The 23832-nt window shown below is 37.1% G+C and overlaps 1 protein-coding gene across 4 annotated transcripts in view; it reads right to left on the bottom strand.

Annotated features, from left to right (window-relative positions):
• NFIA (nuclear factor I A) overlaps positions 1-14449 on the bottom strand; it is a 573426-nt gene extending 558977 nt beyond the window's left edge. The window contains exon 1 of one of the 4 annotated variants that reach the window (XM_089515284.1): positions 13960-14449. In XM_089515284.1, coding sequence (XP_089371410.1) covers positions 13960-14055 — 96 coding nt within the window. In that variant the 5' untranslated portion in view covers positions 14056-14449. The remainder of the gene's footprint in view (positions 1-13959) is intronic. The other 3 variants (XM_089515288.1, XM_089515285.1, XM_089515283.1) reach the window with 3 other exon arrangements.
• Between the last annotated feature and the right edge of the window lie 9383 nt (positions 14450-23832).

The following is a 23832-nucleotide window of genomic DNA, read 5'->3' as shown; positions in this document are numbered from 1 at the left end:
AGTGTGTCTGTGGCAATGTTAAGGAGAAATAATACACCAGAGATTCAAAGTAATAGAAAAGGATTAAACTATTGACTCTGAAAGAACTTTTGCAATTTATTTCAAACTTACTCAGATACATAGCCTCAACAGGGATCAAGAGGGATACCTATGAATAACACTGAATAAAGAATTTGGCTGTGAAATGTGAATATTCAAGAACAAAATTTCAATTGTTCCATGCCAGTGCATATAAATAGGAGCACTAGTATGGTACTGACATCTGTCTGTCTGTCTGTCTGTCTGTCTGTCTGTCTGTCTGTCTGTCTCTCTCTCTCTCTCTCTCTCTCTCTCTCTCACTCACTGAAAATTGAAATCCCATCTGGCATCTGCTTCTCAGTATAGAAGGAAAAATGGGTGCCTGTGTCCCCATGAAAAGGATATTTGGATGAAAACTGAGATTAACTTGATAGTGGAAGTGTAGAGGTGTCTTAAAATTCCTACAGATGTTTTGGTGGAAATTCTCCCTCTGTTGCTTCCCTCTCTCTCCTCCCTTTCCCAGATGTCCATCTGATCTTTTCCTTCTTATCTTAAAGAATGTTCCTCTGAGGGATGTGAGATGGGGGGGGGGGGGGGGAGACAGGAGGGAAACTTATACCTGAAGGCCAGCTTCATTGTACTGCACCTGATGTCTGGCTTGCATGTGAGACCGTCTGTTCTTGATTTTCACTCTGTATGAAGCTAATGGAATTTGCAGTTGATTAACCTCAGATCTTGAATAATGATCCAGACTGGGATTGCAGCTGGCAGAGCCAAAGTGACTTGTACTTCTTAACTGAGAAAGACAGCAACAAGTACAACGGTGCAAAGGTAAATATCTAAGATGGATCTAAATGTCAAAGGTATATAATGGCAGTCAGCAACATGAAAAACAGAGAAGACAGAGAGAGGAAATAATAACAATGAAAATATGTGTATATAGCTAGGAAAGAGATATTTCTCTCTCTCTCTCTCTCTCTCTCTGTGTGTGTGTGTGTGTGCGTGTGTGTGCAAGTGCATCTTTGCCCTAGCAATATACACTTGCTTGTTCTATATTTAAACATGGCAAATTCACAGTTGGAAAAAATATTTAATATAACATCAAGAACTTATCTCATTTTTCCTGACATCAACAATTGAAAGTACATGGGCACTGAGTGATTCAATTGGTAAATATTCCACATAAGGACCTGTTGTGAACTTCACTGGCTTCTCAATTCTTTTCAGTGTACTTTTAATGCTGTATATAACCTGTGTTCAGGATATATGATGGAGTGGGTTCTCCAAAATAAACTTGATGGGCATGGTCTAATTCAACTGCTTGTCTCAATTAAAATAGACCCACTGAATAAATGGTACTTACATTACTGTGGACTTACTAAGTTTCCATTTACTTAATGAATCTACTAAGTATATTTGGACAAAAAAAATTGATTGAAAAGTCCCAGGATAAGCATGGCTGGGGTCTGGGCTGCATCTGGGTTGCACTCACCTGGCTGCTGACACGTGTGATAGATAACACCTGGTTTTGAGTTTTCAATCCTGCATCTATATTGGGATACTTCTCCATGTGATCATATCCTTAGACATTTTTCTAATACACAATTGGAAGGATAGTCTGGTGTGGCTCAAATTAAAATGGACATCTGAACATGACTCAGAACATACATCCATATCATTCAACCTGAGCTCTCTTCCTCAAGCTTTCCCTCCTATATAACCCCAGAATGTAACAACACGCCAGAATTACAAAAACGGTTATGTTTTAGCAGGGATAAAGATGACTATTGGCTGGTATATCCCCACACATGCACAGTGTCATTTTCAAGCTCTCCCCATATACACAATTTTGCAACTCAAACACAGCAGTATAGTACAGTTTGTTGTTGTTGTTAACTACCCTTGAGCCAGCCCCAACTCATGGAAACCCTATGGATGGGATGCCTCCAAGCCGCCCCTGCCCCTCACTACTCTACTTAGGTCTTACAAATTCATGCATGTGGCCTCCCTGGTTGATTCTATCCATCTGGCATGTGGTCTTCCTCTCTTTCTCTTACTCTCTACCTTTCCTAACATTTATTGTCTTTTCTAATGATCCATGCATCTTATTTTGGGGCAAACTTATGACAGCCTCAGTTTGCCAGTTGCAGGAGAAGTGATATTAAAACCAAGAATTGATAACTGCTTCCACGGTAACAGATCCACAGCCCACCCAGATCAAGTCATTGTCTTTATGTGTAACTGGTTAATTCCTTCTGACAACCATAATTCCACATAATAGCTCCCTACCCTATGTTAAGTACAGTATACCTTGCCTAATTTGTCAGCAGGCATTTTGAAGAGACAATTCTGAAGCCTGATCTGTAATCGTGACACTTCTTAGAAAGCATGCATATTTCCAGTGGCTAAATACTTTAGTACTACAATTGCCTCTTTTACGATGAAAAATAGAAGGGAAACTTTGAAAAATATATCATTGTCACATGTACATAAGTATGCATAGACAAGTAGGTTGCCTATCTTCCAGTAGAGTAACATTCTTATTTTGTTTGCACCATAATGGCTCATCAGGATTAAGACTGAAGTCATAGAGATATTTATCTGGGAGTATATTCAATTAATCTCATTTGACTAATTTATGTGCAGACGTTTATAGCTTTCCCAGCACCTCATCCAGCAGAACTAATGAGGAACATTGCAAGCTGCAGTTGAAGAACATGTGGAAGATGACATAATTCAGTCTCATAGACTAGAACCCAGATCTCCCAGCTGGACACACTAGTATAGTCGCTCTATGTTCTAATCTTCAAGTAGCCAACTCAGTGAATTTCTTAAAACTTATTCAAGAAACCTGGGCACAACATTCCTCAGCTGAATCTACTTGATTCTTCCCATACGTTACCCTCTTTATTTTGTTAAACAGAAACATTAAAAACAAACAAGTCACTTGATCTGTCTTATTTAGATATGAAACAACAGTGTGACACTGTGAAGTACAAGTGAGAAGGAAAATTATAAGTGAATCATTGTGTTGGATGTTCTTTCAAATATAATTGCTATGGGCCATTTCCCCCCTGCCCACCATGTGCCAATATTGCCCTTGTATTACACCATGGATGGGAATAAGGAGACCCTCCAGATGTTGTTGGACTACAGTTCCCAACATTTCCCACAATTGCTTATGCCAGCTAAGGCTGTTGGGAATTAGAGTTCAGCAACATCAGGAGGCTGCATGATTCCCACTCTTGTGTCAGGCTGACATTCTTATTGCTTTCAATTACAAAGTCAACATACAACTTTCAACAGGTGTCTCATATGTCTCTTCATTCCCTGTAGTCCAAGGGCTGGAGCTAAACCGCCTGTAGATTGGGATCATAGCAGCAGACATTTTGATTTTCACTCTAGATGTAGTCATTCATTTCCAGTGGCCCACAGGTCTTTCAGAAAGACCACTGAGGCAAAGCAGAGGTGAAGCTGGTCCCATTGATCAACCAGAAAACATTGATTTGGTAAACTCTTCAAAAACAAACTGATATACAATTATAACCCAACTACACTTGACAAATTCCATGGTAGATATCACCAGCATGGAGATGGAGATATTATTCCTGTCTACCAAATAGCAGGAGCGTCTTAAAATAAAAATGGATGGCATGGACATCTGTCACTTATTGGCAGATATTTGGCATACCTGTACAGTATTGTAGCTACACTGGAGTTATACAGGACAATACATTATACTCACCTATTTCATAATGGTTTGTTTACTCCTTAAATGAACCACCAAGTGAAATGGAGCAATCTTGCAACTTCCTAGAAAGTGCAATGCTTACACCAATGTAACACCACTTGCATAACTCAGATTAGGATGCCACGTTTGCTCATTATCAAAGAAGGTGCAACCACTGACACAATATTTACCTCAGCATGAGCCCTTAGCACAACTCTGATCACAGTTTCCACCATATCTATTTTTTTTAATTTTCAATTTTTTCCATTGTATATGTGATAAAATTCTACAAATTTTGGAAAAGTTATACAAGAACAAATTGAAATTAAATTCTTTCCCATCCCTAGGACATGCACTCTCTCATTACTGATCGTTGTAAATCACTATTGAGGCTTGTTTCATTTCATGAATGAGTGAACATGCTTCAACACCAGTGGCAACAACAACAACAACAACAACCCAAACCAGCACAGGCATTCTTGGGCAGCTGCTTGTCAAAGCCCTGGAACCATGGCAGGACCCACAACTGATGCTTAAACAGGTACCTCATACTCTGACAAGAATTAAGTTATGAAACACTTAAATTTACTAAGTAATGCTTGCCTAGCATTACTCCAGGAAACTGTAGAAAATTTAATTGGTTATCTCCTGTGGCTACTGCCTCCAGGCAGGTCCTATAGGGGGCCCACATTAGATATTTTTATGCAGGTATTTCTTCCCAGAGGTCCCTCTGTTGCGCTGGATTACAGTAATCCCATACCACATCCCATGCCTTTCTGGAGGGTCCCAGACCTCTAGAACAGATTTTCAGGGGGTTGGGGGAATAGATATTTTAAAATATCTTGTTCTGAATGCAGTCTTGATCACAAAGCCCTGGATCAAATCTTATTTGTATGTTCCACTAAAATGCTATTCAGGCATTATCTAGACTGGTGAGTGGGCAAGGAGCCACGTCAAATAGTCCCCCAGAGTGTTATGTGTACTCTTGGGTACCTGCCCTTGGCATCTATTTGTACAGCACAAGTATCTTAATGGAGACCCCCATATGCCAAGGAAATTGGCCTAATGAACACACACAACATTGTGGATAGACTTAACTGGTGTAGCCCAGTCTCCAATTGTGTGCTGTTTTCACATATTTAGATAATACCGAAGTATACATTGTGTGCCTATACTTTGAATGTAGAATTGGTTAAAAGATATATTTGAGTTTAAGGCATCACTCTTTTTTTTTTTTTTTTTTTTGCTTTTAAACCTACGTTAATTACATTCACTCATACAACGGAATAAGCACAAGGGAGTCAGCCTCACAGGCACATGTTAAATTGGTTAATGAAGAGTATGATCACATGTCTACATCCTTAAACTGTACATCATCACTACACTTCAGAGAGATTTCTATTTTTGAAAAGCCTGCTGAAAAAAAAATCCTCATCACTGAATGTGAATATGTGGGCAGAAGAGACTATAAACCTGGAAGAAACATGCTGAACAAAGGTCTACCAAAGATACTGATGTATGTTCTAAGCAGAAAGTGCAAAACCCCAGGTCTACTGTTTCACTATGAAACAAAAAACAGAAGGGGAAAGTAAGAGAGACTGTACTAAAGTACAAGGAAGATTTCTGGGAACTTGTCACACCAAAACTATTGTGCCTTCTCACACCACAACTATTGCATGATGTATGCTGATTGTTTCATTGCAGCACAGACTCAAAGCTATAAAACAGTTTGGTTCTAGGAGTCACACATTGCTTTGCCACCATCTTGAGATAACAGTATTAGCAATTGCTCTCTAAAATAAGAGTCCACTAATTCATAAATAATCACCCACTGGTTCAGAAAAGAAAATGCTTTGTAGTTATTTCAAGCCCTCTAAAATCTTGCCAGAATGATCTGGTACAGTTGGCATGAGATATTGTGTCTATAGCAACAAAATATAATGGCTCATCCGATTTGGTTTTCTTTACATCTGGAAGAATTCAGAGACTGAGTTTTGTTAGTCTGAAATATCAATATGCAAAGGGAACTTGTTGCACCTTTGAGACTAACTGTGCCAAAGAAGTTGTACCATAAGCCTTCATTGATTTGGTCTACTTCTTCAGATTCATGGAAGATGTCGACCAAGTTTACAAAAGCTTATGCTACAACTTAAAGGTGCTACAAGATCCCTTTGCATATATATCTGGAAGGAAAGACAAACTTGTAATTTGTATAAAACAGTAATAAAGGCATATTATAGAAGTCCTATAGAAGTTCTTACAGAATGCAATAGACTCAGCCTCAATCCAACATTGTGCTGTATTACCAGTGTTAAAGAAATCTGCCCTTGACCTAGCCTTATTTTGTTAATTTTGAATGTTTTCTCTTGTCACATGTGAAACTTTTTACATTTTCAATGACATTTTCCCTCCCTTTGCGGGGAAAAATGTCATTTTTTGTACTAAAAAGCATTGTGTGTACGTATAACCTCCCATCACTTTTATGCAAAACAATGGGAGGTTTGCGTAAACCTTTTTCTTGGGGGGGAGGCTATTGCTGCTGCTGAAGGGGAAAAAACCCTCACCATTGGTCGACTCAGCCTCACACACAGATGAAAAATGCCATAGCAGTCGACAATTGTTTTCATAGTGAGACATGCTTTTTAATCATGGGTGAATATTCTTTATCTCCCAGCACCAGAGTAGAATTAGGTGTTTCTGAGTATTGCATTAGGAAAATGGAAACTCTTCTCCCATTTCTGCTAGATTCTGCACTACATCTTACCTTCTATTTCTATTGTCAATTTCTACCTTTGTGGGGGTTTTTCCTTGAAGTGATATTTGCCCCATTATCACAACAGAATAGTGACTTGGCCCCATTTTTCCCGAATTGCGGTTAAATGCTCAAATCAAATTGTGTAGTTAATGTGGACTGAGCATAGTACAGGAGCCTTTGAAAGCAAGTGTGCTGCAGTTTGGGAAGTAAAAATCTATGAAGTATGTGGTGTCTGCATTATACCATTTCATGACATGACATGATGGTGGTTAAGTTTATTCTGAGCAGTCCCCTGGAAAATCTATGTTTACATGCAGCAAATGGTTTGAATTCAGCTTCATTAGTTAATATATCTGTTTTGTCTCTTCAAGGAATGCATAGATTACCCATAACCATGTCTCAGCAATCTGGTATATGGGAAACAATCCAGAGCTTTGATTATAGTAGCCATAAATCCAAAGCTCTTTGGGACAGACACTATTATTTCCAATATGTTAACACTCCTAAACCTTGTGCCTGGTTGGTCGTTAAGCAGTTTTGAGATAGATTTTAATCATTAATCATAAACAACTTCTTAGTTGCTGATCCCTCTTTCTTTATTGTGTCTGTTCAATACAATGAAATGCTATTCAATTAGCATATAATTTTAATATGTAGAACACATAAAGAAAATCAGATTTCTTTTCCTTTCTACTCCAAAGTATCTCACTGCCAATGTAATATGTCATAAGTGTTTTTAAATGATTTCAACTTCTGTTTCCACCTGTTCTTTTCTACACAGCTAGAATGATGAATATTTTTCTGTCTATTGAGTTATTCTCTCAATCCCATTAGAGAAATGATCTAGAATTCTGTCAATGACTTATTGCTGACTACAGATTCAGACACAAATTGATGCATTTTCTATAGTGATGGCCTAGCTGGAGTCATATGCAATGGATTCTCAGTCATGCCTACTGCCTGAGTGTTACATCTGAAATAGCAAAGAAAGGCATAAGCTTCAGCATGCAGTTATCAGACTGGCATTCAAATAATGTTAACAGCCTGAACAAACCTCCCCAATATTGCATCCTTCTAATTGCAAGCCGTAGTAAATAGTGGTAGCTAGAAGTAAAGAAAACATAAAGATCTGCTAGAAAAGTCAGAGGAGGGAGAGAATTTTGCACTACCTGCAGTTGGGAATTTTATCCTCTGTGTCTTCTCCAGCCACTAGGTACAGCTACCCAGTTTTCTTTCTATTGATTTTTAAAAAATATTATTCTGTCTATAAAATATATTAATATAGAGATTGTGTGGTTCTTCTCTGTTTACTACCAATAAAGGGGCAAATGTAATTCACCAGGATGGAGCCGTATATAGTGCTATATTTTGTGTTTTCAAAAACAGAGGATCATCCCACTCCATTTCTTAACATGTTCATGGATCATTCCAATTGAAAACCATCAATTCACCCAATGGAACTTTCATTCAGTTTTAAGCAAGTTCTTCCTATTTTTGCCATCTTACGACACCATGAGAACCAAATTATTTCAAAATTAAGTGTAGAGTTCTTTTCCTGTGTGATTTTTGTAATATCTTGCCTGATTTGGAAATCCCAAAACATGCACACATCTTTATTTAGGGAGAGGTCTAGATCTTGAAACCAATCTGCTTTACCCAATTATTGCTGGATAGCATAATAATGCCTATTGATAACTACTGTAAATAATTGCTATTAAAATATTAATAGTAAAACAAAAATACTGGGCCTATGGTTGCCAGTAACCTTCATTGCTAGTATATCAGCAGCATCATATCTGAGACCTTTTGGTACCACTGTTTACATAGATATCTTTGTATGCCATATTTTCCCTGGCATTCAGAGGAGAGTTAAAGTATTATCAGAAAACCAAAACGTAGAACAATGGTAGCAATAACATTCTACAGGGGGAAAAAAATCTAATGATATCTGAACTGAAATCCCACCTAAGGCTCTCCTGTCATTATCTTATTTCTAACTATTAGACATTAGCATATTATAAATAAGTTCTTACAAACTTGAGGGGTTTATAAGGCCTTGAGGGGATGAGGTACATTAGCTTCTCCAAGTCTTTGAACCATTTCCTTGTATGGTTTACATCTTTTGGGAGACTTCCTTCTCTACTTCAATGCCTTAGTAGTAAAAGGAGTGTCAAGCTCTTCTGTGCCTCCCAAAAAGAATCAGTTAAATGTTGATGTGGGCTTGAACAGTTCTGGTTTAACTGTGAAAAAGAAATGTTTCTTAACTGTTCTTCACACCCTTCCTTCTTGCTATGGGGTAACTTGAAAAAAGCAAATTGCTTTTTCCTACCTAAGTATGACCTGGAACACCCATCTCTGATGTTTTTGTAAGGCACGCTGGTAATCTTGCTATTCCTCCATCATGTTACATGGCTTTACTATGGTATTACAAAAGATTCTGAATGTTTCAGAGGAGGAAAGGTTTTAATAAGGATTACCGTGAGGCATTTTCCTCTTACCAAATAATGCAATTTCCCTCATAAAGTTCTGCATTATCTGATACTTGGTTCAATGTCAATTGTTTATATGTTCAAATACATTGGGCACACACACTTTCAAACAAATCTTGAAACAAAAAGATGAACAGATCTTTGTAATGTCCATAATGATTCACATCTCTTTTAGCAAATGCTGCAAACAACTGAACTTGGCTCAGAGTCACAAACTGCCTGACGTCCAGATTTTCTAAAGAAAGAAAAATTAAGCAGAACATGGAAAATAACATTGTAACTGTTGTTGAGTTTATAATCTAGTATAAGGTACTGAGTGCTGATAAGTAAAGGAAGTTCAACCAGACAGTTTAATCCTCCAATTTCCTGTCTTCTAATCAGCCACTGGCTCTTTCGTTTTTAAATTAGAAACATTCCTAACAATATTCAGGACAGGTGAAGGAAGAGGGTAGAAATGAAATGGAGGTAGAATGTATATCTGAAAAACTAACTGGGAACGGTACAACAAAAAACAAGATATTTGTTGTGCAATCCTATACATGCCTGCTTCAAATGGAGGCCCATTAGGGTCAAGCGGAAGAATATAGGATTGCAACCTCAATGGTATGGAAAGTAAGCACCCTAGAAAAATGCCATAAACAATAAAATTGTTGTTAGTCTGTTTTGTGCATTTGTGTGTGTGTACGGGCGATAAATATTATTAAAAGATTCAGATTTTCTTTTCATAGGTAGTATACAGTTTTGGAAGTATACCATTCTTTTATCATGAATGTAAATAAAATTTCAGTATAATATCATATTTTAGTATTTTTCTAAAGACTGGCAAAGCTATGAATGGACACATGAAAAATTCTAAGGGATTTAGTATACTTCTTTTAAAAAGGAAATTTGGGTACACCTTGCCACTGCTTTCAAAGAGATGTACATCAAAACAAGACATTCTGGTATAGGATCTTTAAATCAAGAGTTGGCTATTTTTTTCATATTGGTGCGTTTTAGGTACTTCAGAGATTTGCTGGACAATTTTGATCACTTTTACTGACAACACAGAATGCCAATATGGTAGAAGGAAATGTAAAATACACATATAACACCCCCTTCAGATTTTAAAATAGTAGTTAGTAGTTAAATGAAACAGGGCATCATAAAAATAAGGATTATGAAGCTTAATGAAACACTAGTCGCTTTGGTCTCTGAATTACTATTGTAAGCAGGTAAAAACAAATACAATGAAATAGGTTTCCCTGTCACAAAGTTTTGATATTATAAAGAATATGTTTTGACAAATAAATGCATGTTTATATGTTTCTTCTTGGAAGTGGATACTCTTCCCTTCTCAAACATTGTGTTTATTATTAAAGGAGCAAGTTCATAATCATGCAATGTACATGTCTGTAAGAAATACTGATTTTGATTTCAGCCATATCCACCTATCATTGAGATTCATTCTTTTTACTTTTGTTCAGGAACTCATCTTTACATCAGTTTGGCACCTGAACTGGTTCTAGAAGTGGTATTGATAAATGGGGAACAAATATTGATGAATCAGGCTTAGTCGATTTGCTATAGTACACAACTTTTGAAAACTTATTTCAACATGTTAAATACTTGTTGGTATATTACACTGTTCAACTAAACAAAATTTCTTAAGAGTTTCCAACTTTACAGTTTGTGAATTTTGGGTGTGCCAATTTATTTCATGTTGCACTTCTACATATCCCAAACTTTTAAAACCAAAGCTGTCATGTGAGTGCTAGCCTAAATTAATATCTGTTTCAAGAATGACATGATTAAAGCATGAGGGAGAGAGGGTTAGATTTCAAAAGATTTCTTGTAAGTTGTTATAACAAATGTAATTATTGTTAAAACGTGCGCAGGTACTGACTCTTGCTTACAGTCCTATCAAGTGATTGATGTTACTGAACCTATGGCTTGGTAGTAAGACCCACTGAAATAATAAAATAGCAGTCAATTAATATTTGATTTAAATGTGAAAGTTTTTCATTACATTGTACAAGATACTGACAAGGCAAACTACTCTTGTCAGGTGAAGGTAAGAAGAAGACCATAGATGGGAATGGACATAAGATGGAGTAAAAAGTCTACACGATAAAACCATTTTTTAAAAAAAGTGCATACATGCACACAGACAAATCCACACACCCATAGGCCATTTATTCTAAAGGTACTAGAGAGTTTTCATTTTTACTAGACAGCCAACCAAGCAACTATCTTGCTACAAACACACTCTAGACTGGACTGAAATCATGCCAGAGAGAGTGTAAGGGGGGAGAGAGTGAGAGCGTGAGTGTGTCCGAGCCTAAGAGATTACTATGCCCACCCTTTCATACAGCCATTTCTTTCATTATAATAGGTCTTTTCATCAAAATGACACAGAACCTTTAAATTTGGACAGCGTACTCGCATACAGTAGAGACGGCAGCCATTTCAAATCAATTCCAAACCTGCTTCTCAGAAATAAAACAAACTTGCTTCATTGGCACACATAAATTGTTTACGACTCATTAAAAAACAAAATTGCATATCACACAGTTGGCAGCTGAGTCCATGCGGGTGGAAAGGGGCATTCACTCATCTCTTTGTATGCTGGCAGTACCCAACTGAAGTTTAGCAGTAGGCAGTAGCCGAGATTTTTTGTGAAGCCAGACGATGCATGAGGTAACTTTCAAAGCTTCCTTTTTGTCTTTGTATGTTAAAATCCATTGTGTAGCTGAGTTTTGATTAAAAGAACTTAGCAGATGTGATGAAGTTTCAGGGGGTTAAAATATGCTTTGTATTAAAGTGCGTGCATCAAAATTGCTTACTTTTGTACCAATAATTGAATCCTTGTCTGAAAACGGACAAGTCTATTGTACAAAATCTTGCATGTTTCATTTCAAACTATATATAGTTTTAGTTCACTAACTTTTAGCAATGTGATTTTTGAGTATATATTTTTAGAAAATAAATTATGTAGCATGTTAGAGGTTTAATAAGAACTTCCCATCACATTTCATCTAAACAATAGCCTGTGTAGTAATGAAGCTTATTTATTTTCTTGTCAAGTGCATTGCTAAATGTTTCCAGAATTATATGATATAATTATATGTATGTATGTATTATTCAGAATAGTAAGACATCTGCATAATAACTGTTTTTTTAAAACAACAACAACAGCCTTCTGATATACTTCTAAAGAGGGAGATGATATATAAAGTCTATTGCTTCACATTTATAGAAACAAAACAATTCAAACAGGAATATTAGAAGAGTTTAAAATCACAGTATGGCATCAAATGTTATGTACTAAAGAAGTGCAAACAGCTTCAAATCAATAATAGTCACATTTCAATATTTAACAAATTAATCAGACATACAAATAGTGAGTCAGTTTCAGAGCATCCCACACCATCCTTTCTGTATTTGCTTCTGAAAGAAAGTCTAATTGGAAAATTGGTAGTATGAATAAAGCGGTTAGGCTTCCTCTATTTTAGTTAACCAGAATCGGCATGTAATATTTAGCCGACAACCACCAGTTAAACCTTTCTAATGAATAAAAGTTCCAACTAACACCTTTTGATTCAAGCAACCAATACCGCCAAGTTGCAGAATGAAATCCTTCCATATTTCACTTTCCCATGTCTTCCAAGTCTGCAGGCATCTTAAACTTCTCCGGATGACACCAAAAATTGATCTGAGTGATGTTTCTTCTCTGTGTGTATATGGGTGCATGTGTATGTATGAAGATCTCTCTGCTCCCACTTACTTCTTTGAGCATATCATGCAAAATAACAGCATGATCAGTGTCATTGTAATTCCACTCACCAGTCTCTTTAAAAACAAAAAACAAAAACAAAAATGAACCGTAATATCTATGTGAACTGAATGGAGAGGTTCACGGTCCAGTTAGAAGCAGATAATACGTTCATTGTCCCAGCAGCAAAATTTCTCTTCTTCAAAAACATTTTAAAAAAATTCACGCTTTGCCACAAGAATTATAATTACAGAAAATTGGAAGGGGAAAAAAAAGGAAAGGAAGAAAAGAAGAAAAGAAGCAGCCCTGCTAACAAATTAAGCTCTAACGGACAGCAGACTAACAAGGGCAGTAATGATTTGAAGGCTCTCTCTGACACAACAGGGTTTGCATCTTCTGCCACAATGGGCTATTGTGCATCCTCCTAACTCACTGTACCTCTGATAGATTCAAGATGTCAAAGGTTGTCTGGCCCGAGTGACCATGACATGCAAGTTAACTCATTCTGAGAGTGCCTGTCGGAACTTTATTAAAACTTTTAATTGAACCCAAAAGACATTCAAGTGGGATCTGTAACACCCAGCTCCAGATCATCACCAAATAGGAATCTATTCTAATGTAAACAATGAAGGGAAAAGTTAGACTAGGTCGTTTGATGAGACATTCACACGTCATGGATTCAATTCTAAAAATACTATTAGAGAATTTTACTGGAATTGTACATTCTGAAAATGTCTCAAACTTCATTTCTCTTTTACTTGTGGTCCTTGCCTGGCAAAATATTATTTATGGGCACATTTTATATTTATATCACACATACAACGATATGACCACAGAAAGACAACAAGAACCTGCTGTGCCACATTGCAACATATAACACCAATAAGGACTCCCAAATAGAGGAAAAGTTGCTTTTTTGAAAAGAAAGCTTTTGAAGCTACTTGTCCACATACTTTTATAAAGCAAACTAAAAGAGAAAGAAAGAGGTGCAGGGGGAAGCTGCCAGTGTCTTAACTGTAGGGCATATGAACAGTCTCCTGTTACAGAGGAAAAATACACAAGTGGGACAAGTAGAGGGCTGCTCCACTGAAGAGTGTGAAAAAAAATCAAATGTTAATTTGATAAATGTGAGGACTGGGACATTTTCTCAAAGAGGGAGGGAAAGTAGAAAAAGGAAGGGAGGGAAAAAAAAGCAGCCGTGCTGCCAACTCACCATCCACCAAGTTCTGGCCGAGATGTCATAGCAGAGCTGCCATTTGATGGATCCGTCGGAGGTTTTCCCTGCCATTATGCTGTCAGCAAGCTTCATCTGATGCTAACTCACGGGAGATAAGACACCTAATTGAGAAAACATTTGCACTGGCATGTTGGGCAACATGTAGCCCGGTCCATACCATATGGAATCATGGGTAAAAAAAAGTCTCCTTGACAGTGAACCAATCTCTCACAAACCCAGTGGCAAGGTGAAGTGGGGATGAAAAGTCATCTGCTCCTAGCACTGTCTTCTCCTCTCTCTCTCTCTCCCTCCCTCCCCCCTTTTAAAGTAAGAAGCCACCGCTTAACATCAAAGAGAGGAGGATAAAATTAAGGCTTCATCATTCAGATGATTTTAGTCTGCAAGATTTTCCCCTTTCCTTTTTCCCTCTCTTCCCCCCTCAACTAGCTTTTTAAAAAAATGAATAGAGACTTAGTAGGACAAAGGCAGGTAGTGGACTGCAGAGGGAGATTGCCACAGGCTATTAGCCTAAAATTTCTGCTTGACAGATGGAACTGCTTAGAGACTATCATGCAATGTTTTGGGTTTGTTTCTCTCCACCCCCCCTCCTGAAAAAGAGAATTTCCAGTCTGATTCAGTATCTGTTTATCACAGCTACTTTTCCCATGAATGCGATCAAGGGAAAAAACCTACACACTGTAATGAAGGTTCCATTTTTAAAAAATCTATATCTGTATCTATGTGTATGTGTGTGTATTTGCACACATTCATTTTAAGGAAGAAAAGCACAATATAGTTTTAAATAGCTTAAGGGTTTTGTTTTTCTTCAGTGATTTATCTTTTGTAGAAATAATAATGCATTTGTGTAAAAATAACATCTAAAATTTCTCTCCATCCTGCTGAACTTTTATTTTTATTTTATATAACAGAGCATGCCTTTAAAAGAGTTTGTTGGCACACAAATAGTTACTCGGACAATGGACCTCTGAATAAGAACCACCTCCATTTCCTGTATGGTTTTAATGTAATCTACTAGAGTCCTGTTTTCCAAAGCCTGACAAACCAAAACACCAAGTTATCCAAATTCACCACATGCCTCCAAATATCTGCACACCAGGAGATGCCACACAAAACTAGCACACCATTGACCCAAATTTATGAACATCAGTTTTCTTCCTGCTGTCCCAGTACAGAACAGCCTATTGTATTTGACATTACTTTTTGGTCATGTCTGGTGGCCTTGCCAAGTGCTTTTCACTCATATTTGCAGCAGGTTCCATTGTTACACACCCCCTGGTTTACACATGATGTAATATGCATGATGTAATATACACACAGAGAGATACATGTGTGTAAAGGGACAATTCTGCAGTTTTATGCACCAAGTGACATCTTTTATGGGATGTCTTTGGAAAAAAATAGTCAGCCATATAACTTGTATCCTTTGTCTTTTTAGTTGAGTGCATTAATGGTTACTTGGAAATAGGTTCATCTAGCTTCAGTGGCATTTAGTCCCTGCAGCTATATGATGTTATCTGTAGGCTAATAGGTAGGTATTAACCAAAATAAATTTTACCTTTTAGTCCCACTTTTTTGGAATATGTAGTTCCATTAACTCCACCCAGTAACTTATTTTCATTCAACAATATGTGAAGGAACTTTTAAATACGTCCTTCCGCTTTACCCAAAGAGAAAGTGTTTCATTTTGGTGGATTATGGGAAATAGGAGATCATAAAAATACCTTATTTTCAGGGAAACTGGCAGTCCCATTTTAGATGTTAAAGCCCACTTTTCTTACTTGAAAAGGAAGGATACAACTGAGAACTTTTGATGTGATGCACAGATATTTTGTGTAATAATATGAGTTTCATACGTTAGCTTTCTAAAAATATGCTTCCCAACTGCAAAATTGTGAGTAGTATAAATAAGAATATAAACAAATTTAACAATTCTCATTAATAAGAATTGCACCTTACCTTCTTGAAAAATATGTTTCCTTCTAACTGTCCCAACCCATAAAGAATGACTGTTATTTGAGTGGAACTACATTTTATACAATTCTGACGGTACAGAGGAATTTTGTTTTATCATTTCAAACTGGGTTGTGTTAATTTCCAAAGTAACCTTATTCTTATTTCTTGTGACATGATTCTAAGAATTGTATGTGGACAGAACTATATTTGTGAATTAGACTTTAAAATTCTTTCTGCATGATGCCTGCACTTGTTTGCATATGATTCTTCAGAGCATAAACAGACATTAATGTGCACGTGTATGTTATAAAGTCAGCATGTTGATATTGCAGATGTATGACAACTCATTGTGAGTTGCATGTTTAGTAGCAACTCCATTTAGACATCTAACTCAGTCTAGCACAAGTAATGAATAGTTGTATCCTGAATCCAAGAAGAAAATGATGTTATCAGCAGTAGTGCTTTTGATGAATGACTATCCATCACCACTTCATCGAAAGTACCTGTTATTTGTCCTGTAGGATGCTTGATGATTTTAATGACAGCTGCATAAAATATAAAGTAAAATGATTAACCAACAACCAGCATCTAACCAATATCAGATTGGAGTTCATCCTTCCTGGCTTCTCATTCTTTCATAGGAAACAACTAGTCAGCATGTGTGATTATTAATTGAAGAGTATTAAGAGAACATTGCTGTTGCCTCTTATTAACTATTTTAAAAACTGGGACTGTTGGAGTGATAACTCATGGAAAATAAGCAATTACTAACTCATGGTGTGCATTTAATGTCTACTGGATGTAGGCTACTAGCTATAGGCTCCCTTTGAATAAAGGCTCACATCTTTCCTGGCTCTTCCTACTTGTCTGCAAGTTGACATATTCTTGTATGAGTCTATATTGACTGATATGTTTCTCAGGTATTTCTTTGTTTTCTGTTCTGTTGAACATTCATAGGCCTTCAGAGTTCAAGATTACTGCTATTGAGACTATCTTTAAATTAACCATGAAAAACATATCAAAGACTTGTAGTGATTACTTGGGAAGACTATGGATTTCAGTTTACCAGCAAAAGGAGCATGAAATCACTTTATTCTGGACAATACAGTAGTCTGATAAAAAGTAAAGAATCAATGTGGAATAACTGTGTTTTCGATCCAGAACAATTAGGGTGCAGTTAACTTTACCATTTTTCCTTATGATGTGGGTGGTAGTGGGTCTTTTTTCTTGTTGACCAACTACTTCTTTTCTAAGTGAGCTGTTACTAATAGCCTTGAAAGAAGATTAAATGCAACATGTTAAATATTACAATTATTGTGGAAAACAAAATTATTTAGTGAACATAATGGGGAGCAAATCAAGCATTTAACATGATCCAGGAAATGCTACTCTAAACAATTGCATTTGTTTTATGCAATTTTTCCTCCTTTGATTGCTGACAGATGCCGTTTTGGAAACAAACATCTAAACAGTTTTCCTTCAATCACAGAAAAGGGAAAAGGGAAATAATAAGTCCCACACACCAGAAAATGACTACATGTTTTGAATTTAACTCTTGTCAATCACTGTTCTGCAAAACATGACATGTGAATGGCATCCATGCAAAAATAATACCATTATAATCCTAATAAACCAAAGAGGCTCATTACCTCAATTTAAAAAAAATAGGCAAGGAAATATGTTCAGAAGCTATATTTTGTGAGCACAGTCTGTGAGCCCAAAATGATGTGAGAGAAGCCCACATACCCAGGGATTTCTTGTCCCTTTTTCCTGGATTATATTAGAGATGTACCTGTGTGAGTTACACCACACATTTACTCAGGCAGAGGCAGGGTGAAAATTAATATGCATTTAACAAAATGGAAAAATAATTATTGGTAATCACTTCCTCCAGAAGGCATAAAGTGTCCCATATGGAAGAAGAGTAGTGCATCAATTCAGTATTTCTTTTACCAAACCATAACAGAAAAAGCAAATGATAGCTTCTGCAATGCGCAAGTTGGCTTTCCCACATTTACATTTTGCTTTAAATGTACATTTTTTACCACCTTGTTCTATAAAGCTCTGTTTTGTGAGATTGTTTAGCTTGTAAGCCATGTGGTCAGAGAGTGTGTCACCCACATATTTTAAATAAAAAATAAGCTGCTATCCTCTATCCCTTACCTGAGGGTAACTCTCATTGAGCTCAGTGAGGCTTTCCTCTGAGTCAACATGAATACAATGTTAGGTTTACTGTTGTTAAACAATTACACAGCATGAGCGGTAATGCATTATGTTCCTATGGTATTTCATTTCAATTACTTCAAAATATTCAAACCTATAATGAATAAAGGCAGCTCCACAGCAAACAGAAGAGTTTTACTAGATAAGACCAAATTCCCTTCAAGTCCAGCATTTTGTTTCCTACAGTATAACCAAGACAGATGGACAGCACACTTTTCATCTAGTATGTAGAAGCACACTGCCTCTGACTAACCTTGGAGGCAGGACATAGACATGATGACTAGTTGCCATTCAGTTTTCTCTATGATTTAGTAATTGTTTATGCCCCGTAGATTTACCAGAATCCTTCCAGCCACCCCTGGGTGTTTTTTTTATTTATTAAAGATTATAGCCCTGGTAAACTACTGTCCTTATTTTGTTCAGTTGTTGTGTAACTGCAAATCATTTGTGACTTAAAGCAACCATAAGGCAAAGCAATTGCAGGGTTTTCTGGGGATCAGAATGTGTAACTCACTCAAGGTTACCCAGTAGGTTTCCATGGCTGAGCAGGGAATTGAAACCTTGTCTCTAGAGCCCTAATCTAATACTGAAACCACTACACCATGCTGGCTTTCACATTTGGGCCAACAGAGAATTGTTGTTTTATTTTTATTTTTATTTTAAAAAGTCAAGTTCCTAGCATTGTTTTTCTGATTCTGGGCTCTCCTTTGAGTTTATAGAAATTAAATTTGGAGGGGAGGGGGAGTGGATGCACAATTTCTTGTGTCAATACTTTCAAATAAACACTAAGAAACAATTGCATGTAGACTGTGAATCAATGGGATCAACCTGGCCTTGCTTGCCCTGTTCCCAGTTCTTAAGCCAGCTATGCCTCCCCTACTGCTTTCTATCTATCATGTTCCTTGGTATGTTCCCTGGTGGTCCTGATACAATCCTTCCTTTCCATAACTATTGTGCAGAATAAATGAATGTAGCAGAGTGAGAGTATGAGAAGTTGGACAGAAAAAGTGGCCCAAAATGCTTGGGCCAAATAATGCAGTTTCTGACCACTTTGTTGTGTGGTGTTTACATGACACATGCCTCCAAAGTGGCCAGAAACCACTCCAAGGCTCTGCCAAGTCAGGAAAAGCTGGTCCAAGAAGGAGCGGATTTAATCTGCTCCTATTAGTGGGCCATTTGGGATTGTGGCAGCAGCCTATTTTATAAATGGGCTGTGCAGTCGCCGTGGTCTTGGTGTGATCAGGACTGGAGCAGCCAGAGGCTGCTCCTTCTGGGACATCTGCTTTGGCCCTGTGATCCACTGTAGATTTCTGGCAAGACTTTCCAATTCCCAGTTGCTTTACAATAGCAACAAACAGGTTTTCTCTTCTTCTCCCATACTATTAATTCAGCAGTATGCCAGATTTAGATTTGTACTTGTATAAGCTCAGTCTATGTCTTAATATCTGCAGTAGGAATCAGCTTCACTCCTTGAGACACTTTGCCTTCTGGTTTGATTCTCACCTACCATTTCACACCTGGTTCTGGTTGGTGAATATTTTAATAAAAAGCTATGTAGATTCTCTAGGTTTGAAGTCTATCCTTACCTTGAAGTCAGTTATCTTGTGTATGTGAAGGATGGGAATAAGATGTGGGCTTAAGAGGGATCCTTGGTATGGGAATTAAGTCTGATCCTGTTTCTGTCAGTGAAACACTGCTAATTGTAACAGGAGGAATGAATAGGGGAGGGAAGGAAAGAATTCGGCCCACATTTTGTTTTTTAAAAATGCTCCACTGAACACTAGCATGGTCATTTTACTTAAATTATTCAAACTTTTACAGCATTGTTTTATGGATATTAGTGATATGATAATTAAACAGTGGATTGCTTTTGTCGATTAATAAGACAAGCCTTTTAAAAATTCTGGGTGGGTTATTTGTTGGCTTGTTTGTTAAAGTAGAAAAATTTATGTAAAAACAGAAAATAGCCTCCAAACCATGGCCCAGTCAATACTCCTTATAATTTGATGTATACATACCTCAACAAAAAAGCTTACTGATTTTGGTTCATTTGAAAGAACAGAGCTGAATAAATATTTGAATATATATTTTAAATTATAAAAACAAGAAAAAGGGGTCTGCTCTATAAGGTATAACATGTAACAGTGAAACATACCAAATCTAGTAGATGCATACAAATGCATGTAACCTCCTCTCCCTCTTCATTACAGCAAATAAAGTTGAAATGTATGCCTTAACATTGTATGTGATATGCATGTTACTGACTGATTTGACTGTTGAACTTCTTATAAATCATAATCTAATATTGTTCTTTGTAGTACTGAACTTGAGTGGTTGGGTTTTGAAGTCAAATGTAGACGTCCAGAAATAAGTTGTTTTATGCACCTGGAACATTATCTAAATAGGCAGAAATATACAAATATGTAAATATAAAAGAGAAACCATTTTTACATATTCCACATGACACAACAAACACATGGCTAACAGTTTCTGCTTCCTGATTTCTTCTACTTCAGTTACCCCCTGTTTGCTTGGGTTGTTGACATTTGTGAGTTGTTTGTAAAGTAGATCTTAATCCAGAAAGGCCTTTAATTATGATCTTCTTCATTGTTGTTAAAGAGCAGTAACCACAACTGGGAACAACAGCCATGAGAAACTGTACATGTTAAGGGACAGATAAAAGACATGTGCGATAGTTTCAGATTTAGCTGTAGCTTTTCTGTATCACCTTTAGGGGCTGAACCACAATTAGATCCATTAACTACAAAGGACAGTAACATCCTCACTGACTCTTAAAAAACAGGTTTTCCAACTCTTTCACTCCTGAAAACTATTGCATGCTGTTAACTTGTATGCATTCAAGGCTTCACCCACTTTTTGGGTAGCAAGTTGAACAGTAGCTGTATCAGTTATCTTGCAGCACTTATAAACATCCCTAAACTAGTTACAACATTGTGTGCCATTTTGAATTCTCAAAATCCTAGGAATATTTTCATATTTAGTTTTGAGCTTCTTAGAGCATCTTTTGTATGTACCAACTTTTAGTAGTGTTATCACAAATGAAATATTCTCTTTTTCATTTTACTAAGTAGTTGTACTACCAGTAGTATTTTTCACATAGGGGCCATAGTTCCAGTGAGGGCGAGGGCTTATTTTGTTTTCTCTTACAGCTTTCTTCATGGCATAGTTGCTGCCATCTACTGTGCTCCTGTGGGTAGTGCTCCCAAGCAAGAGAGGTTCCAGTGTTTAAATATCACTGTAAGTAAAGCAGAACATAACATTCATTTGTGTGTTTGGGGAAATGTCCATGTCCAGTGAAAAGCTGTCAAAGAATAGGGTGGGACAAAATTTTAATGAAGATGAGGAAGGACATAGGAAAAACGGAAAGTTCTATGTTTCCATGCAAGATAGCAAGCATGAAGGTTTTGCTTTATTTCTGTGCCTTTAACAGCATCTGGTACACAGACATTAGATGCATAAAACGTTTCCCACTTTACTATTTTTATGCCAGTATTTGGCCTCCTTGTACCAGGGTCCTGTTAAAGTGGGAGTGGTCATGACACATTTTCCAGATGTTTTCCCTTGGTCTTGCCAACTAGGGCTGAGGGCAGAAGCAGTTCAACAATATCTGGTGGGCCATAAGTAATCCATCCCTGTATTAAAGTACTGGAAGCAGAGCTCATGACATGCAGATCATGGTATCCATATAATCCAGAGAAAGGATGATGCATGACATCATCTGCATAATAGTGTGAAGTTGAACAAGTCAATCCCCCTCCCCTGGGGTTACAGTGATGAGAACATGTTTGCCTACTAATTTCTTCCTTACATGCAGCCATTAAAGGAGAAAGATAGATCACCTTCCAGATGTTGTTGGAGTGCAGTTTCTATCAGCCCCAGCTGGCATAGCCAATGGTAAGGACTGAGTGGTGGGAAACCTGCAACCTTCCAGATTTCGTTGGACTATATCTCCCATTCATTCATGACAACTGGCTGGTGATAACAGGAGTTGGGAGTCATTAACATATGGAGTGTGATACATTGCCCACCTCTGCTACAGAGGAAAAAGCTCTGCTGTGCCAACTTTTTAAAAAGTCCACTCATCACTGCACACGCTGGCTGAATAATCTTTGAGAACAAGCTAAGAGAATGTAAGAAGAAAACAAGTGATTTTTTTTTCAAACTGAGGGAACAGAAATGATGAAAAACTGATTGCATTTGGGGGGAAATCCCATAGAGCAGTAGCCACTGCGGTTCCTTCAAGTAGCAATTATCTTGCAAGTAAAGTATTTTACTTACACTTTTAACAGAAGTCTGACATGTATGTTTTCTTTTTCTGGTGTGGACCCAAAGTGATAGGAAAAGTTCCACCTGCTTAATCTTTGTGTGTCAGGTTGCAATTAAGGGATGGGCATAGTGCCAATATGAGGGAGAGAAAACAGAATGGCTAACTCTGCCTACAAGCTACAGCAATTGCAAATTGTTTTGTGCCACATGAATTCTTGCTTAAAATGCTTCCCAAAAGAGCCTCAAATGCTTCCTAGATTGGCCTGGCTGTACGAGACCAAAGAATTACTTACACTGGTATAGTAGCCTTGCCTTTAGTGCAAAAGGGCATTTAATTATATCTCCCCCTCTCTAATTAAGTGACCTGTTCTTTAGCATTTATTTCTATCCTATTATTTCTCTTCCCTTTCCTTACTCCATCTCAGTAGGGTCCCAATTCACCAAAGTATATATGTGATTACCTACAAGCAAATACTTGATTATAATAGTATTTTGGGAAGAACTTTCAGTTATCAAAAAGTGTAAATGACAGCCAACTCAATTACAAGTAAAGTGCTACTTCTGATGCCTTAGGGCCCAGTCTTTTGCAGGCATAATGTGAGTAGCTCCTTTCATCAGTTTGAATACTGAGTGTAGCCTGCATTAAATCAACTACATGGCATGTGCCAGCAAAATCAAACCCTAAATGAATGATGTATTGGGGTATAATTAAGAGAGATTCAAGCCTAAAATGTATATAACTTTGGACTGCCTTGAGCTGGAGTCTTGTTCTAAATTCAGATAGTCAATATGCATACTGAGGCATATTGAACAACTGTACCCTTCAAGGAATGCTAATGTAGTGATTGGTTAATCTCCATTGGTGGAGTGTCAGCCTGTCTCTTAATAATACAGGACCTCTGCAGATAAAAATTCCAAAATCAAACCAACCAGAATAGGAACATTTCTTCAGTAAATGCCATATTTTATGATATCAGTGTCCCCAGTTCACAGCTTAGCCATTTTATCTATGTCAATACTACCTTATATATAATCAACAGGGCCTGCTGTTTATTAGTACAAATCATATTATTTCCAAATATATGCTGATAGAAATGTTACCCTTTAAGTTGACATGATCTAGTGCATGTCAATAAGCATAGCTGAATATGAGAAAAACCCAAACATTGCGACAGGAAGGAGAGCAAAAAAACAAAAACAAAAAAGCAAAGGAAAAAACAAAAGGAAAAACAAAAGCAAAACAGTGAAATGAGTACAAGATCAAGGGATGTGAAAAAAGTAAATGAGCTATATAAACATATAACAGGCATGCTCATGTAGTGCCAAGTTGTCATTATAATACATGTACATGGAATTTTTCCAAGTCTGGGTGTCCAGATTGCACAG

Source organism: Sceloporus occidentalis, unplaced genomic scaffold (assembly GCF_023333645.1).
Source record: "Sceloporus occidentalis isolate IW3139 unplaced genomic scaffold, rSceOcc1.0.p SCAF_3, whole genome shotgun sequence".
Taxonomy (NCBI): Eukaryota; Metazoa; Chordata; class Lepidosauria; order Squamata; family Phrynosomatidae; genus Sceloporus; species Sceloporus occidentalis.
Note: the sequence above shows the minus strand (reverse complement) of the source record. Positions and strands in the feature narration are given on the sequence as shown.